We start from the raw sequence: 17,961 nt of genomic DNA on the forward strand, positions 1-17,961 counted from the left end.
TCAGCATAATAACTATCCTGAAACACCACTACTTCTGAGCATGGCTTTGAACCTTATGCAACAGAAAATCTTGCATATGAGCAGAAGTTGGAGGATACAAGGTCAATCTAAATTTCTATCAGTGTTACTTGCAATTTCATATGAATACCATTTGGATTCCATGTACAATAGGCAGATATCACTTGGCTAATCTCTTCAAGGGGGTGCTTTTTATTTAGTTTTTAACTTCTAATTTGTACGCTAATCCCCCTACTTGTAAAGTTATCAGATATGGGGTACTGTATAAACAGTGTACTATGCATAATTTTTTTTTTTTTAATTCCAGGAATGTGTGCTCCTCATGATGAAGTCTTTTTTATTTAAACAGGGAGAAGAGATAGGATTATTACCATGGCAGACTAACAAAGATTTTTCTCCAACAGCTGGTAATAATGGTGGGGTGTAAGGAATAATGTTGGAAATTTAAATTAAAAACTTGAAAATTTGATACATAACTGTTTCCATTAAACACATGTTGCTTTGGAAATCCCAACAAGCTGGAAGTACAAAGCAGCTTTAATGAGGAAACAATCAAACATTCACCCCACTGAAGTATTAAAGGCAATTTATGAGCTAAAGATTCCTCAGGTAATTAGCTACTTGGTATGACCTAAAATTCAAAATTTTAAAGCTATATTTAGCAAGTCCTTAAAGTCCTTAATAAACTAGGACTTTAAAAAAAAGTGAGGAATTGTGATAGAAAAGATTAAATGATACTTTATAACAACAATATGAAGGATATTAATTGTTCTTCTCCATTCATGCACTTCATTATTTCCTAAAAAAATTAATTGAACCATTTTATATTATTGCCTTTGGATTCTGAATCAGAGGGGCAGAGGCTAAAAAAGTAAATTCCCTTTTTACCTTTTAAAAGTGGGAAACAATCCAGCATTTCAAAAATTTTGTATTTGAAATATTTATCAGATAAGTTACAGACATTGATTATAAAAAAACCTCTTTGTCATAGAAAGGTAATTTTCCTTACCTTTTATCTGAAAGGTAACAGTGGATAGAAGTGCAACACAGATTACCACCCTAGCATGGGATGTGAGTCCATGAAGGCATGGAGTATATTTTTTTGAATCTCATCTTTAAATGGGGAGTAAGCTCCAAATCACTCAGCCAAGGCAATGCACAGGGTAATGCTTCATGTACTCCGTATTAGGGCTTTTAGTTCAAAATCCTAGCTAACTCTATGTCCAGACAAGAGATTTTCTGGATGGTTGTCCTTCTCTTTCCTAGCTATCTTCAATCCTGGCAGCCACTTCACAAATTGCATCACCCAGGTTCTCACCCTGTGTCATCCAGAACCTGGGTCTGCCTTCAAAAGCTGCTGAGACAGATGTCAGAAGGATGTTCTGGGAGAACAGTGCAAGTCAGGCCCATGTGAGCCAAATAACTGTCCTTCTCAACCCCTGTTACATGGACAGACTGGAGAGTTGGGCTGATTCCAAAAGGATGAGGTTCAACACGGCCAAGTGCCGGGTCCTGCACTTTGGCCACAACAACCCCATGGGGAGCTCTAGGCTGGGCAGGGTGGCTGAGAGCAGCCAGACAGAAAGGGACCTGGGAGTTTGGATTGACAGGAAGCTGAACATGAGCCAGCAGTGTGCCCAGGTGGCCAAGAAGGCCAATGGCATCCTGGCCTGGATCAAGAACAGTGTGGCCAGCAGGTCCAGGGAAGGAAAGTCCCTGTACTCAGCCCTGGTGAGGCCACAGCTCGAGTCCTGTGTCCAGTTCTGGGCCCCTCAGTTCAGGAAGGAGATTGAGGTGCTGGAGCAGGTCCGAAGGAGGGCAACCAGGCTGGTGAAGGGACTCGAGAACAGATCCTATAAGGAGAGGCTGAGGGAGCTGGGGCTGTTCAGCCTGGAGAAGAGGAGGCTCAGAGGAGACCTCATCACTCTCTACAACTCCCTGAAAGGAGGGTGTAGCCAGGTGGGGGTTGGTCTCTTCTCCCAGGCAACTCTCAGCAAGACAAGAGGGCAGGGTCTCAAGTTGTGCTGGGGGACGTTTAGGTTGGATATTAGAAAGAATTTCTTTACCGAGAGGGTGATCAGACATTGGAATGGGCTGCCCAGGGAAGTAGTGGATTCTCCATCCCTGGAGGTATTTAAAAAGAGACTGGATGTGGCACTCAGTGCCATGGTCTGGTAACTGCAGCAGTAGTGGATCAAGGGTTGGACTTGATGATCTCTGAGGTCCCTTCCAACCCAGCTGATTCTGTGATTCTGTGATTCTATGAGTTGCTTCCATTGCATAGTCCCTCTCTAAAAAGGTGTTTAGGCAGAGAAGTAATAGCAGTGAAGCTTTATAAAGGAGTATTTACAGGCCTAGAGCTATGCTTCTGCTGAAGCATCTTGCCCAGTAAATCCCACCAGACATTAAAGCTATTAGATAAACACCAATGGTTTTAAAACTAAATAAACACAGCAAATCATTGTGAAAGCTGATTAAGGAAAGTAAAAAACACGTGACAAGAGTGCTACTAATGATCACTACTAAACAGCAATGAAAAGAACTATGGTGTCCAGCAGGAAAGTTTTGTTTAAATGTCTGATAACTTACAGAGTCAATATAAAATTAGAGTTTTCAGATGTAGTCTGTTAGTTGGGATGTGGACAATGTGAAAACAGAAAATTTAATGGTTGAAACAAGTATGTGTCATTATGCATTTTATTCTGAAGTCTGTCTGTAAGTAGGTATTACAACTCCAACTTTTCTAATTATTTAAAGGTTAAAGAAGAGACAGATTTTCTCAGACTTCATACTTACAAGAAATAGAATTCTGCAATTTTTGTTTTCTTAATTATTCATTTAGCACTGATAACGTGGTGGGGGATCACCCAAAACCACTCAGTTCTATGGAGAAACACTGAGATTATAATTAACCTCAAAATGTGCAAAGTAATTCAAGCAAGCCAGATAAATTTTAGATTTTTTTTCCCTCATCTTGACTAACAAATTGTACTTGGTTAATAAATCTGAGGGCTGGCTGTAACTTAAATGACACAAAAATTTCTAGTTTTCAGTCCTTCTAGAGTCCTTCTATTTACTGAGGTGAATTCTGGCACCCTCCATTGTATGAATGTCTTAAAAAGGAAAAAAAAAAAGCTATAAGAAAATGTAGATTGTGTATTTTTTTTCATAAGCTAGTAAGCTTCATAAAAAACTGTAGTTAGCTAATGTTACAAGAACAACCATAATATTGCCTTCTCTAGGTCTTCACAGACAAAATATATATTTTTAAATTAAATTCTAAGTTATTGTAAGTTAGAGAACTACTTTAAAGTACTTCCCATACAAAAGAAAATTCGTTTTGAGACAGAGAAAACACCTGATAAGGTGATACTGAAACATTTAATTTAATTTAATTTAATTTAAGAAAGCAGAGTGAGGATTTCCAGTGTGTTCAGTGATAATATAAAAGAAAAGCTCACTTAAGACATTTTGAAATGCTATGTTGGAATGAATTTATTTAAAGTACAGATCAAACTACATGTGTTTGAGACTATTAATGGAATTTTTCATTATCTTTCTTCTGACTACAGCCCAATTCAATTTCAGAGCATGCTTAAACTTGGGCACATAAATGCTCTTTTTGTCTTCCGACTACTGGATACACGTACTGAACTGTTTCCTCATTGGGAAATCATGTCAAGTTTTGGCAAAGACAAACTGCTTTTCTCCAAAGCTATTCAATAGTAATATTTGCTCTCATTCACACTGAAAAAGACACATAGAGAAATATTTACCAAGCAAATTAGCAGTATCATGGATAGGAATTAATTTGTATGAAAATCAACTGATACAGAGCTAATTCCTGAGAAACATTGCAGTGGTTGATACTTTTACCCACTTCCTCACTAAAGATGGACCCATGAAAACGGATCAGGTAGCTTCCCCTGGATTAAAAAACTAGATGGTGATGGACAGCTGCTTCTATGGAAAATGTATTGTTTGGCCAAGGGGCCACCGTGCCTCCTTTTCCCAGAAAACCAACACTTTCTTACAGCTGAACAAGGACACAACAAACCACAGAGTAACAGATAAAAGGTCATGGAAAATTATCCAAGAAAAAGAAGGCATAGGCTCTTTTTTTCAGAGCTGCCATACCACCAGCTGGCACCTCTGTCCCAGTTGGAGGCAGGGTGACAGTGAAAAACCCACTGGGGAATGTGTGGTGGCTGAAGGACAGGACCAGTGGCACACCCCTTGGCCCTTAGGCCTGGGAAGTAAATTTGAACACACTGGACTAGCAATGCCACTTTCTCTAATTCAGGTGGGACATAAACTCCAACTAACCATCAGTGTTGCAAACATTTATGAAAGGGTCAGAGAAAAATGCATTCTTTTAGAGAATGTCATACAAAGTCACGCCAAAAGGCCATGGGAGAAGTTTAGCTTTGCTCAGTTTGGAGGGATTCTTCTGAAAACCAGGCAAAGACTCCTCAGTGCTTGTATCTAGCTCACTTTCTCCCTTTTCACCCATTACACCTTCTCAAGGGCAAAGACTCCCCCCCAGACTTCTGCTTGGCTTTCTGAACCACCAGGAGAGGCATCCCTCTCTGGATCCTTTTCCCTCCACATGATGGACACTGCTGCCCTGCCTGGGCAGCTGCTGACGTAAGATGGTGCTGAGGTCCTTCACAGTCATCTGCAGCAGAGTGGCCTCAGAAATGCATGCATCAGGATAAAAGATGAAGCTTAACTGAGCAGGACTACTTTCAATTTCCTAGGTTGTTTCTACACAATTTGGTATCAACATTCGTTTGAATTTGTAGTAAAAAAAGAGACTTTTCTGTTTCAGTCAAACAATAGGCAGAGGTGGATACAAACCTAAACCACAGAGAGGGGAGCAACGAAAGAGTAAGGGAGGATCTCTTCATTGTGGTGAAGCTTCCAAATTGCAATGAAACTGGATTGCAAATGAAGCCTGTTAAGCAAGTGCTTCAGTATCTACTTCTGGATTTCTTGAGGCAAGGTAATAAAGTGTATATTTTGTATACAAAATATTATAGCCTCATGGGGTACATTTGTTATCTTAGCAGGTGCCTAGATTATATTAACTGCATGAAGGAGCAGATGGCTAAAGCAATACCTACAGACCTTTTGAACCAGACAGTTAATTAAAAATTAAAGACAAAATATGAGAAAGTAAATATGCAAATTATCAAATAGATCTGGAAAATGTATAGTGATGATATTAGACTAAAGAATCACAGAATCATAGAATGGTTTGGATTGGGAGGGACCTTAAAGATCATCTAGTTCTAACCTTCATGCACAGGAAGGGACACCTACCACTACATCAGGTTCCTCAAGGCCCCATCCAACCTGGCCACGAACATTTCCAGGGATATGGCATCCACAACTTCCTTGGGCAACCTGTTCCAGTGTCTCACCACTCTCACAGTGAAGAATTTCTTCCTAATGTCTAACCTAAATCTACATGCTTCCAGTTTTAAGCCATTACCTTTTGTCCTTAGAAAAAGTCAGAATCAGAAATCAGAATCACAGAATTATCACTGCTGGAAAAAACTTCTAAGATCATTGAGTCCAATCATCAACCCAGAAAAAAACCACCATGCCTACTAAAACATGTCCTGAAGTGCCACACCTACATAGTTTTCAAATACAGTCAGAGATGGCAACTCTACTGCCTCTGTAGGCAGCCCATTCCAGAGCCTGACTACTCCTTACTGAAAGAAATTATTTCTAATATCTAGTCTAAATGTCCCCTGGTGCAACTTCGGGCTATCTCCCTTAGTCCTATCATTTTTTAATTGGGAGAGGAAGCCAACATCCACATCACTACAACCAAAGTTGCCCCCTTCAGGGACTGTAAGGCCACTATAAGGTCTCTCTGTAACCTTCTCTTCTCCAGGCTGAACAACCCCAACTCTCTCAGCCTCTCTTCATCAGAGTGGTGCTCCAGCCCTCTGATCATTTTTATCACTCTGCTCTGGACTCACTCCAACAGCTCCCTATCCATCTTATTTTGGAGACTCCAGACCTGGACATAGCATTACAGGTGAGGCCTCACCAGAGCAGAGCAGAGAGGGAGAAACACCTCCCTTGACCTGCAGGCTCTGCTTTTTTTGATGTAGTCCTGGATAAGGTTGGCTTTCTGGGCTGTGAGAGCACATTATTGGCTCATGTTGAGCTTTTCATCAACCAATACATCGTAAGTCCTTCTCTGCAGGACTGCTCTCAGTCTATTCTCCATCCAGCCTTCATTTGTGCTTGGGATTGCCATGTCCCAGATGCAAGCTTGGCTTTGTTGAAATTCATGCTGTTTACACAGGCCCACTTCTCAAGCCCATCAAGTTCCCTCTGGATGGCTTCCCTTCCCTCCAGTGTGTCAACCACACCACACAGCTTCATAAATTTACTGAGAGTATATTCAATTCCACTGTCCCTATTGCTGACAAAGATGTTAAACAGCACCAGTCCCAGTACTGGTCCCCAAAGAATACCACTTGTCACTAGTCTACACTTGGACTTTGAGCTACTAATCAAAACTCAGTTGAATGTGACCATCCAGCTAATTCCTTATTTACTGAGTGGTCTATCCATCAGGTCCATGTCTCTCCAAGGGTGTCATGTGGGAAAGTGTCAAATGCTTTGCTCGGGTCTATTAGATGACATCAGTTGCTCTTCCCTTATCCACCAACGCTGTAGCCCCATCATAGAAGGTCAACAAATTCATCAGGGATGATTTTCTTGGGGTGAAGTAAGATGAATCTTACTACTGAGATATTAAGAGGCATATACACATTACAACCTCAGCTAGTATTATAAAATCAGGAAGCAGAACTTTTATAAAGCACTTAGTAAGTACTAATATTCCCTTATTTTTGCTAGACAATGATATACACAGAGTAACACAAAACTGTGTGAAAAGGTAATGGCCATTTACATTTCAGGAAAAAATAAAATGCTAAGCAGATGGTCTCATACCTGTTGTACTATTGTTGTTAGTTCCAGACAGAGCTGTATGACATTATTTCTTGTTACGGAGTAATCTGTGACAGCAGCAAAAGGTGATCTAAAAAAAAAAAAGGAAAAAAATTGTTGAATAGCACTAGCATTTATCCACTTGCTTCACTGGTGTGCAATGTGCATAATATTCTAGATATAATCACATAAACCACACAAAATGTGTTACTAAAATTGTAAAATACAAGATATATATCCATGGAAAATGTCCATTTCTCCTTGATTTTGCAGTTTTAAAGTTCCTCTTTAAGACATTCCATTTATAAAAGCATAGTTTCTCACAGCCTTCTATTTTACCTCTGGACTGGCCCAGTACTTCCCCCATAAACACCCACCTTGCTTTCTGCATCTATTTGGGAGTACCCTCATCAAGGCAGGCAGAAGCACAGCCTCCACCTGTGGTATCAATGGTGTCCAGATGTGAATGAGATGAGAAAAGTATTTGTCTGAATCAGCAGAAATCTTGGGACCTGATCCAATATCTGGTAAAAGCACTGGAGACACTTAAAAGTAAAATCTCTCTCCAGAGGGGAGAATAGCATTTAGAGCCAGAGATGCAGAAACATTCAGAAACAGCTCCAAAGGCTAAACTGGAGACAACCTAACATCTACACATGCTATGCTACAATCAGAAGTGCTCAGTGAAATGAAAAGCTAATTCAGTATTTAGAGATGTCACCTATATCCTTCTATATCTTAAAATTTCATATTGAAATGTTTAAAATTCTTGTCTACCTAGAAGCTTACTTGTTTTCTAGAGACTCTGATAAAATGTATTTGGTTAGATGGGCTGGCAGTCCTGCTTTCTGTACTATAAGTAATCTATTAGCTTAACTTGGTCTATTTTCTTTATGCAAGACATAATCAAATACTAGGTAGGACTGGTATTTTCTCCAAGAGATTTTTATTTCAACAGTGTTGCAAATGAGGGCTTTATGGGCACTAGTAGCATTGCAAGAAGGGTATTTGTCCATAATATACCTGCTTCACAAATTTGAATAAAAAAAAGGTGACAAAGAACCACAAGGGTTGTAATGTCTGAATAAACTAACAACAAGATCATGAAGTGTGTCAAGATTTCTAAACAATTATTTAAGTGTGGCTGCCTTAAATTAAACTGGATGTCCCTTCCCCAGCTGAGAGAAGGGTGTCCCTTCTCTCAAGACATCTTAAAACATACATATTTGTATATGCCTTTATGTTTTAGAATGCTCTTTGATACTATGCCTTCCTCATTTAAGCCATTCATGCCAAGTTTCCAGTACAAAGAACTCTGTTATAAGCATGTAACTCTGCTATAAGCTACAAATATAGTTCTACTAGTTCTTAACAGGTTTCTAAACTTCTTTTCCATATGCAGACTTACTGAAATTTTACTGCAGGCAGTTTTGGAACTATCCATTAATAAACCCATGTGAACTCCTCTATCCCTGTCTACTTCTTCCAATGTATTTTCCTCTTCAGGGCTCCCAATTCAACCCTGACGGTTCATAAGACAGAATGAACTTCGAGATGCACAATTAAGTCTAGCAGCTTTAATTTGATGCAGCACCTCATACAGCAACTTTACAACAATATACTTTCTCCCCATATTTTCTAAGGAGAAAACCAGTACAGTTTTTTAAAAAGAAAATCACAGAAATCGAAAGCTAGGCAGAATTTAAGAAACATGAAAGCAACAGAAGAGGAAGATTTAGTAGACAGCACATAGTTAAGTTGCAAAAGGTGCCTTACAAAAAGCTCTATGAGACAGATGTATATCCACAATTCAAAATCAAATTTTTTTCAGCAAAGGGCATCCCTACAGAAGCTGTACACTACAGCAGGCCTATCCACAGATATGCACACAGAGTAATATTGATGTTCAGGACACCTGAAAATGTGTTAAAGAAAAAGTGGTAACTGAACTGCTTGGTTACAAACCATAATTGTGTTCAAAAAAGCCTACATTAGTCAAGATGTACAATAGCATGGATATTTTTCCTTTCAAAAATGTAACTGTGAGGTTCTGAAATCTACATGAAACCTTGATTTAGAAAGTTCATTTTCATTTATGAACTCACTTTTATTGAAGATTATTGGAATCAAGCCAGCAAAAGGTATTATTTTACTTTAAGTATGAATGCTAATACAATTTGATCCTCAAATTACACAACTAGAAGCCATTTGACATTTCAAAGCCTCCAGCGTTTCTCTAAACAAAACTGCATGGTAGGCTTTGGCTTCTAATTATGCATCATCTTCCCCCAAACTTCTATAATTTCTTTTAGCGTCACAGTTCATGAGGAAAATAATGACATTTTTACCATCATCACTTTTAGTGAACATTTACATATTCCCCAGATAAACTTTGTTGACACTAAGCAGGCAAAAGGACTGAGATTATTACTAGTTTTTGTTATGTGGATGTTTACATAGTTAAGATTTACTGAAAACAGCCTGTGAAGTAGGCAGCAAGCATTCTAGCAGGAGGGAGAATACTAAAAATCAATAACTAATATGTAATGTTTTGCAAAGTGCTTCACAACCTGAAAAGATGATACAGGTCCACATTATCTGGACTTTGCTCCTGCAGAAAATGAAACAGGTCCTTGAGCTGCCTCCTCTGTCAGTCTCTGTAGCTTTTGACTTGACTCCCTCACAATGTCTCTCTGGGGTACTGCTGCAAATTGGAGCAGTAAAACTGAAATTCCCTTTCCTCCCTTCCCTGGTTCAGACCACCTCCCTGGAGGCAGTCTGGGAGCACAACCATACAGCCAGTACTGCATAAACAGCTGGGGAAATGGGGAGGACAAAAAAGCCTCTTTAAATATTTACTACCAAAAGAAGCGTACTTTATTTTTACATCCCAAGCCTCGGTTTCAGCAGTGAAAGTCCACCAAGACTTTGTATAAGAATATGCCAGCAGTTTTCATCAAAATATCAGCAGAAACATCATTGTAGGATCACTGACTGGATTTCATGAAAGACACAGTGTGAAACACCAGTTTGATTTAAAAAACCCTCAGCAATGATATATCCACTGACTGCAATTTTAATACAGCACAGTAGTATTTACTCGCAACAGGTGAAACAGTATGTACAAATTCAAATAAACTATACAACCAACTATAACACTTTCCTTCTCAAGGCATCAGAAACATACCAGGTAAAACAAATTCCATGTTTAATTCGGTATTAATTAGATATGTTTACTTTAAAAATTATTTCCTTAGCTTGGCTGAACCATTTCTATCAACTATCAACTATCAACTCCTTCTAGTCTTTTCCTTCAAAAGCACATCTTCTGCAGCCCCTGGTACCTTCAAGTCTCAGGTACCTCCTATGGCTCCGGTGCAGCAAAGTCCCTGAGCACAACTACAGTTTTCAATGTGTGCTGTTCAGTTCAGTGCTCTTTATGTTAAACAAGAACTAAAGAACTGCCATGGACTGAGGCCTTATGTTAACCCTTTTCTTGCTGTGACACTGACCCCAGAATCCCACTGCCTCATTTGTCAGTCATTTCCAAGACCTTTTTCCACATACATTTCCCTATTTGTGAAACCTTTTACACTCAATTTCTCTTGTAATTAACTTGTTCTTTCTTTAAACCCGCCTGTGATTCTCTTCCTTTACAAAACCCATATTAAACCACTTTTGTATCTCCACACTGCACCTGCGTGACGACACACCTACTACTACCCCTGTCCATTCATTTCCTCTTTCAGACCTCTGCTGGTTTCTCCTTTCCATTCTTTTTCTATCCCTTCCACATTTGATATCTGAAGGAAAGGAGATTTATACAATCACATCAGTGCACCTGCATACACATGCAGGGTGGTTTTGTCCCTGCTCTCAACTTTTCTCTTGCCTTCTCCTTCCCAACATTTGAAGCCATTAGCGGTTTTTAAACTGATTTCACAAATGAGGAAGGTAATAGAATTCAACAATAATTAAGTTCGTACATGTTTATGATCATGCATGCAGATGGAAAAGTGGGAGCATCTTAATTTTTCTGCTGTGCAAACCCACATTGTGAGCCTGCATCTTATTTGACACCAGAGATTCCAGCAAGATGAAGTTTCCAACTACCTCGTTCACTGGAAAAAATTCACAAGTGGCACTAACTTTTAAATTTTTTTATCATTAAAGTCAACTAACTTCAAAACCCTAATCTATAAGAAATAAGGTTCCCCTAGTATCGGGTGTGACCTAGCTACTAGTTCTCTTCATATTTTTTAAACCAGTGTTTGAGAGAAATAATAAGCCACCTCTGAAACATGAATTTGTTTATACAAGTATTAAGCAGGTTGTAACACACATGCATGTATGTAGTATTTAATTTCAGGAACCGAGACCTAATTGAAATCTTTAGCAGTATCAGTATCTTTCACAATGAAAAATATATTATCTAATCTTAATTAATTAAGCCACCCTGAAGGACTGGTAGAAAAGCCAGCTACATCAATATAGCATGGCTAATTCCCTCACAGAACTAATATGATTCAACAGCTATTAGTACTCACAATTGCTGACTGCACATGAAGGAAAATCCTTCTCAAGAAATTAAAAGAAAAAAGATGTATGTTGTGAAGGAGATGCATACCTTCAGTGTTTGTATATTACCAAAGTTTTCAGCCTCATATGCTGTAGCCTCCTCATCTCTCTTTTTCATACCACATTTGGTTAGGGGTAATTGATATCCAGACATAACTATTCAGTTTTAAAAGTTGTAATTTGAACAAATACAGACCATTGTTAGTAAAAGCACTGCCCCAAAATAAGTCAGTCTTATTTCACCACTAGTTGTACTACTGAGCTATTTTATAGCAATAGACTTTGTGAGGGGTTTAAAACCTTATCATACTTATTTTAGCATCCTAACAAGAGAAAACATCCTCAGAATAGCTTCATTAAACATGAGTTAAAAATCTTTCAAAGAGAGAGGTAACCAAATCATAACTGACTTTTCAAAGGTGGAACACTACACTCAAATAAAAAAATGTACAATATTGTTGCATATATATTTTTGACAAATCTAAGATTCATTTTTCTAGACTTTCATGAAACAAATATTTTATTTGTATTTCTAATGGAACTGCTTCATGTAGAATGAGGAAGGAAGGCACTAAAATTCACACTGAGTAAAGTAATTCTTTAAATGAGCGCTCTGTTAAACATCTACAGCTGTTCCAGTTCCAATATGGGCAAGCACCATAGCACCACTGCGTAGGAAGACGCAGCACTTACAGACAGCTTTGACATACCATTCAAATAGGCATTAAGGGAAATACATAAAGGAAACAAGATTCAAAGGTTTATGGCTAAAAACCATTTGACAGAAAGTGGATTGTCTGGTGAGTAAAGAACTGCTGAACCCTCTGGATTCCTTTTGTTTGGGTTTTCATTTGTGTTGTCCTACCATCTTGTGATCAAACCAGATCTACCCTGTCAGAACAAGCAATAACCAAGCACAACTAATAGGACTGAATGAATTTTCTTATAAAGGAGACTTCAGAACAGTAGCACTTTCTTTGTAAGTCAGAAGTTATGGGCTCGCAAACACTCAAGAATAAGTTTCCCATTGAATGTTCCTCTTTACTTAAAGCTACAAAGTAGTCACACCATAAACATCACTAAAGCTCATTCACCAAAAGCAGTGAGACAAAGAAATCCAGCTGAAGAATCCACATTATAGGTGGAAGAATAATGTGTTGTGTATGTCACCATGGTGAAAAGAGGGAGATCCATTTTTGACCGGGGAACACATTCTGCTATCACAGGTGCTTTCATATAAAGCAGGGTTAAAGGGTGTGCTAAAGCTGAACACCTAGAACTGTTCATAGACAACAGGGCATCACAAAAAAAAAAAAAAAAAAAAAGGTTACAAGGTCCACAGAGAGACATGAATGTCCTGTTCTCCTGTCCAGACTTTACCAACAAATCATTCACATGTCCACAACTTTAGGCACAGATTTTAGCCATACTTAAGGGAACTTTTGTATTAAGGACTTTTGTATACATAAAAGTGCTTTGCTCAGTACTAGCACATTAAACCTCTGCTGAAATAACTTGCCCATCACAGGTTATAACCCAAAGGATTACACTCCACCACCCTATGAATATCTCTAAAAGAAGAGCCAGACCTTCCAGGAAGTCCTTTTCCTCAGAAACTTTACATTTTGCTACTACTGTCAGCATTTGTACCCATATCTTTTACATGATCAACAATTTTTATTTACAGTTGGGCTTTTTCTTCATCTTGTTCCATTTTGTCCATGTATCATGTATCCAGACAGCAGTGGTAAATTCATTATTCTGGCACACATTTGTCAGCCTGCTATCTTTTCTCTGGCCACAGCACTGAAAGTCTGGAACACAAAATCTATCTCCACAAGATCTCTTTGTTCCTATTACTTAGACTTCAGTATAATCAGCCGTAGCAGTTTAAGTTTTTTCTTTCCAAAAATGGAATAGCACTAGGGTGAAAAACAAGGGATACAGGAGAGCTGCTGTGAAAGACATATTGAATCCCAGCCCACACAGATGGCTGAGTCAAACAGTACACTAAAAAAACCAGTGTTCCCTGACAAATCCCAATTCAAGACCACTGAAATCTGTGACACAACAGATGCAAAATGTTGTAGCTAACTAATGGAAAGTTGATTATATTTTCCTAAAAACTTAATTGAAAAATAAAATACCATGTTATCTTAGCTGTGTCTTTAATGAAGACTCAATTAAAGCCCTAAGAATAACCATCCCCTTCTCACTCCTAGTTGCTAAGCATTATATATATCATATAGTATACAGCATAATATATAGTATATAGTATAAAGCATTTACACTTTATACAGATACACCTTACTAGTTGCAAAGACCTGAAACATTGTCCTTCATGTTGCACAAGATAAAGGGTATGAGGAGTCCTTACCCTCATTAACATGGCCCAAGCACTACAGAGTAGACAGGAGCAGGAAGCCCAGAAGCATAACTAAAGAATTTTTCTTGCCTAGTGCAGTCAGCAGAAAATACAGATTTCCAGGGTGTTTTCTTGGCAAAGTAGATGGAAGTGCAGTGAAGGTGAATGAAGACAACATATCAAACCAAGAGCAACATGGAAGATGGCACCAGTAGAAGCAAGGGATGCAAACAAGCTGTACACTGGCAGAGCAAGGAGACATAATGAGGAGAGACAGAGCTCACACAGCTGCCACCAAATGTCACCCCAGTTCAGGTTCCCTCAGGATCCTTCCTCTTCCACAAAAATCATTACAGTGCTTCCCAGGTAAGATTATAGTAATGAGCTCTCCATGTTAAATTCAGCTGTCCCATGAAAGAAAACCATAGGATGTACAGTGGAACTTGGAGGGGAGAAATGAGGTGCTTAAAGGATGTGTAAAAAGAGAGGGTTTTGCTCCAAGACTGCCTTCATTTTGCAGTAGTCTCTGACTCAACACACCACACTGTGCCAACTTCTGACAAAAATACAGCCTTCTGTCTGTCTGGTTTGGTAAGTTCTAGGACAAAATGTATTAGATGAATCTGAGCACCCTTCATGCACGACTCATCACAATTTCAGAAGTACAAGCAATAGGTACCAGCAAATTAGTAGAAAAGGAATGAGATACACGTACAGTATAAGAGCTGGTCTTGGCTAGAGAGAAAGTTAGTTACAGGAATTGCTCAATGCATCAAACTTGGAGCTTGGAAGAATTTTCTGGGATCCCATTGCTTTTCAGTTCATATTTGCCTCTGGACAAAAACTAATAAGTTTTCACTGGTGTTACTTAAGAAAGTAACATGGTAAAATCCTAACATAATTTTGTTAAAGATGGAAAAAGTTTGATTCTCAGATCATCTGTAAATTCATGGCGCTGTTAGAGCAAGAAAGATGGCTATTTAACTCAGAAGACTCAGAGGGGCAATGAACAGTGACACATCCACAGACAAAGCAACATCTTTACAAAGTGGTTTTCCAGTGGACTATAAATATATGCTGTAAGAACAAAATGTCATCTGGGATTAACATAAATAAATGTGTCTAATTTCAGTCTCAATTAAATGTGCAGGTAATATTGGACATACTACTGTAAAGAAAAAATAATTTTATGAGTTTAGAGATAGCTTTATGCCACAAAGTTGCAATACAGTCATGTTGTGGATCCACACTACTGAACTCAAAATAGTAATCCTATTTTAATCATACAGTTTAGAAAAGTCTCTGTTACACCTTATGTTTAGCTTTTTTTACTCAATTTTTATTTTTAGATTGCCTGCAGACGTTCTTCAATTGTACTCATTTGCCACTTAGCTTCCAGACTGTAGCATACTTTGTGGTCAGCAGTATAAAGCAAAGAGTTTTCCTTGCTGGACCAGACTCCAGCTTTGATATTAAACAATAAATTTACATTAAATGAGTTAGTTGGCCAAACTGTGAAGGCAATGTTGTTTGGGTTTTCACTCTAATTCAAAAGAAACATTGAAAAACACATTTATCAGAAGAGCTATACATAATCTTAGCACAGGAAACACAGTGTACAGAAAGCACTGAGGTTTCCTCCCTAGGGTGGAGTGCATCAGCCCTATAAAAGAGAGGAGAATTTCCAAGAACTTGACACATCAGGGAAGAAGGAGGATTCAGAAAGATGGCCAAATAATAAAATTTCCATGAATTACAGGAGTAAAGACTAAAAAAAAACACCAATGATGTAACTGGAAGCCTAGAACACCTGCATGATTGTATATATTACTTTTTAACTGTTGAGAAGTATCGCTGGAGACATTTCAATGTCAAGTTCCTTTGAATATCAGACAAGTTGTTACTGGTAATAGTCTAAAATGTGGTTTTCCATCAGCCTAAGAGTTAATTGTCAAGTGCAAAATACTTAAAAAAAATAAATCAGTTTTTCAAGACTGCACCAATCTCATCAGCAAACTGGGTTGGAAAAAATTGAAAATTAGAGAGAGTATAAAATAAAACACTAAGCTAAAAGATTTTTAATGTCTTCTGGAAAAGAAGATAGATTTCGTCAGCTGACGAAGTAAGAGGAAGTTAAAATTAAGTCTAAAAAGCTTAAGGACATAATCTGTTAGTGTGATGACAGTTTCTTTACAGGACATTATTGGAGAGCTAATTCATGCTCCTTTAAATCATCAGCCAATCCCTTTTAAAAATAGCTAGAAGTCTACTACGTTTTCCAGTTCCTAAATGAAAAAAACACCAGGAGACTTTTAAAGCCTGGCAATAAAAGCTACCCTAATTTTCACTAAAACCCAGTCTCTGACATACATCTGGAAGTAGGACTGCCCCAGGCAGAGACCTAGAACAAGGAACGTCCTTGTATCGACCCTGCACACTGGCACTGCAAGTGCCACAGCAAAAGTAACTCAGCAAATCCCAGCTTTTACACTCCTTTTGAAAACTGTGCCTGGCCTAAGGTGGTCCTAATAGATTGTAAATGTCCTACAGAATCACTGTAAAAGGAGACCTACCTAGAGTAGCAAGAGAAGACATACCCTACACATAAAAAAACATCACTGCACTTCTACACGAGTAGGAATGGGTTGCTAGCTGCTTTTTCCAGATGTGACCTGAAAAACACTGCATGGGGGCAGAGTAGAATGGATCTTACAGTAGGGTGAATAACTCTAATAGCCCTTCTCTCTTTCACACCCTGGAGATTGAAGTGGTGTTAGAAGCCGACCAAAAAAGTAAACTTTGAGTCTCAGATTTAATAGTAACAGCTCTGCACAATAAAATTAAATCCATGTTCCTGACTCCAAATACTTTATTTTAAAAATCTTCCTATCTCCCCCTAGTGGCCCCAATATCTTCTAAAAAGGAATATAATAAGCAGAATCCTACTGATCTCCAGATGTTCCCACTTCTTAAGAAAAATGCAGTCATTGGTCTGCCTTAATCCTAATTTGGGGGCTTCACAAAGAAGGAAAACCAAACTTAACCACAATACTCACCTGTTCATAAATCAGAAAGGTCCTACATGCATGTTTTAAACAATTATTTTAGAAATATTCCCTCTCTGACACTAAAACCTGCTAACAGACTTATCTCTGACAAATAAAATATAGTCACCTTGATAAACATAATTTTATGAAGAGGTGATTCTCAACACACTTCTGAGCTACTACCAAATTTTACAGACGGGATTTGTCCTTTAATACTTAAAGTGAATAATTTGGGCACTTTGCTGCAGTTATACATTACTGCTCAGATGCAATTGTTTCCTTGCATCAATAACTACATTTTTCCTGAAATTTAATAGCTAAATTCTTATTAAGATAACAAAACCACATTGGTTTTCAATGTGTTAAATGTACATACATTTTAAAGGTTACTTTTTAATACCAGACTACTTTATGCAAAAAAAAAAACAAAACAAAACAAAGCAATTTCAACTTTGTAACTCATAGTCTTTATCCATTAGCCACAATTCCAATTAGAAAAAAATCAAGGTTATTTCTAAATAGAAAGAAGTAGCAAAAACTGATCAGCCTATGCTAATGAACACGAGTTTCCACTGTTCCTTCTGTTTCAAAGCCCAGAATGATTTGCTATTCTCAGCCAAAAGATATTTGCAGTGAGAAAAAGTGAAGCCTATAGGTCTTCCAAGTAACAACAGGCTGGAGGCAGAGCTAAAAATACATTCCTGATTTTTAAGTCTCTATACTAAACTCTCTCCATGAGATTTTATTGCTTCTATAAGCAACTGATGTTAAACATCTAAATGGAAATTTAGAAGCCCAGCTTTATATAGTCTCATTTTTCAACTTGGAGAAAGCCTAGAAATGGGAGAGAAAAGAAGCAACAATGGTAGCTGCAGACTATGGACCAAAAGAAAGAGTTTGCAGTTCAGCTTAAGAAATGGAAAAGCCATTTTATGTCCCACCTAAATCTTTCATATGGAAATAATTTATGGG

The 17,961-nt window shown here is 38.2% G+C and overlaps 1 protein-coding gene across 4 annotated transcripts in view; it reads right to left on the reverse strand.

Annotated features, from left to right (window-relative positions):
* Positions 1-17,961, reverse strand: part of CNKSR2 (connector enhancer of kinase suppressor of Ras 2) — a 218,128-nt gene that overhangs the window by 149,626 nt on the left and 50,541 nt on the right. For all 4 annotated transcript variants that reach the window (XM_030448679.1, XM_030448671.1, XM_030448663.1 and 1 more), the window contains exon 4: positions 7,003-7,090. In XM_030448679.1, the coding sequence (XP_030304539.1) occupies positions 7,003-7,090 (88 nt within the window). The remainder of the gene's footprint in view (positions 1-7,002; positions 7,091-17,961) is intronic.

This window comes from Calypte anna, chromosome 1, assembly GCF_003957555.1.
Source record: "Calypte anna isolate BGI_N300 chromosome 1, bCalAnn1_v1.p, whole genome shotgun sequence".
Classification (NCBI taxonomy): domain Eukaryota; kingdom Metazoa; phylum Chordata; class Aves; order Apodiformes; family Trochilidae; genus Calypte; species Calypte anna.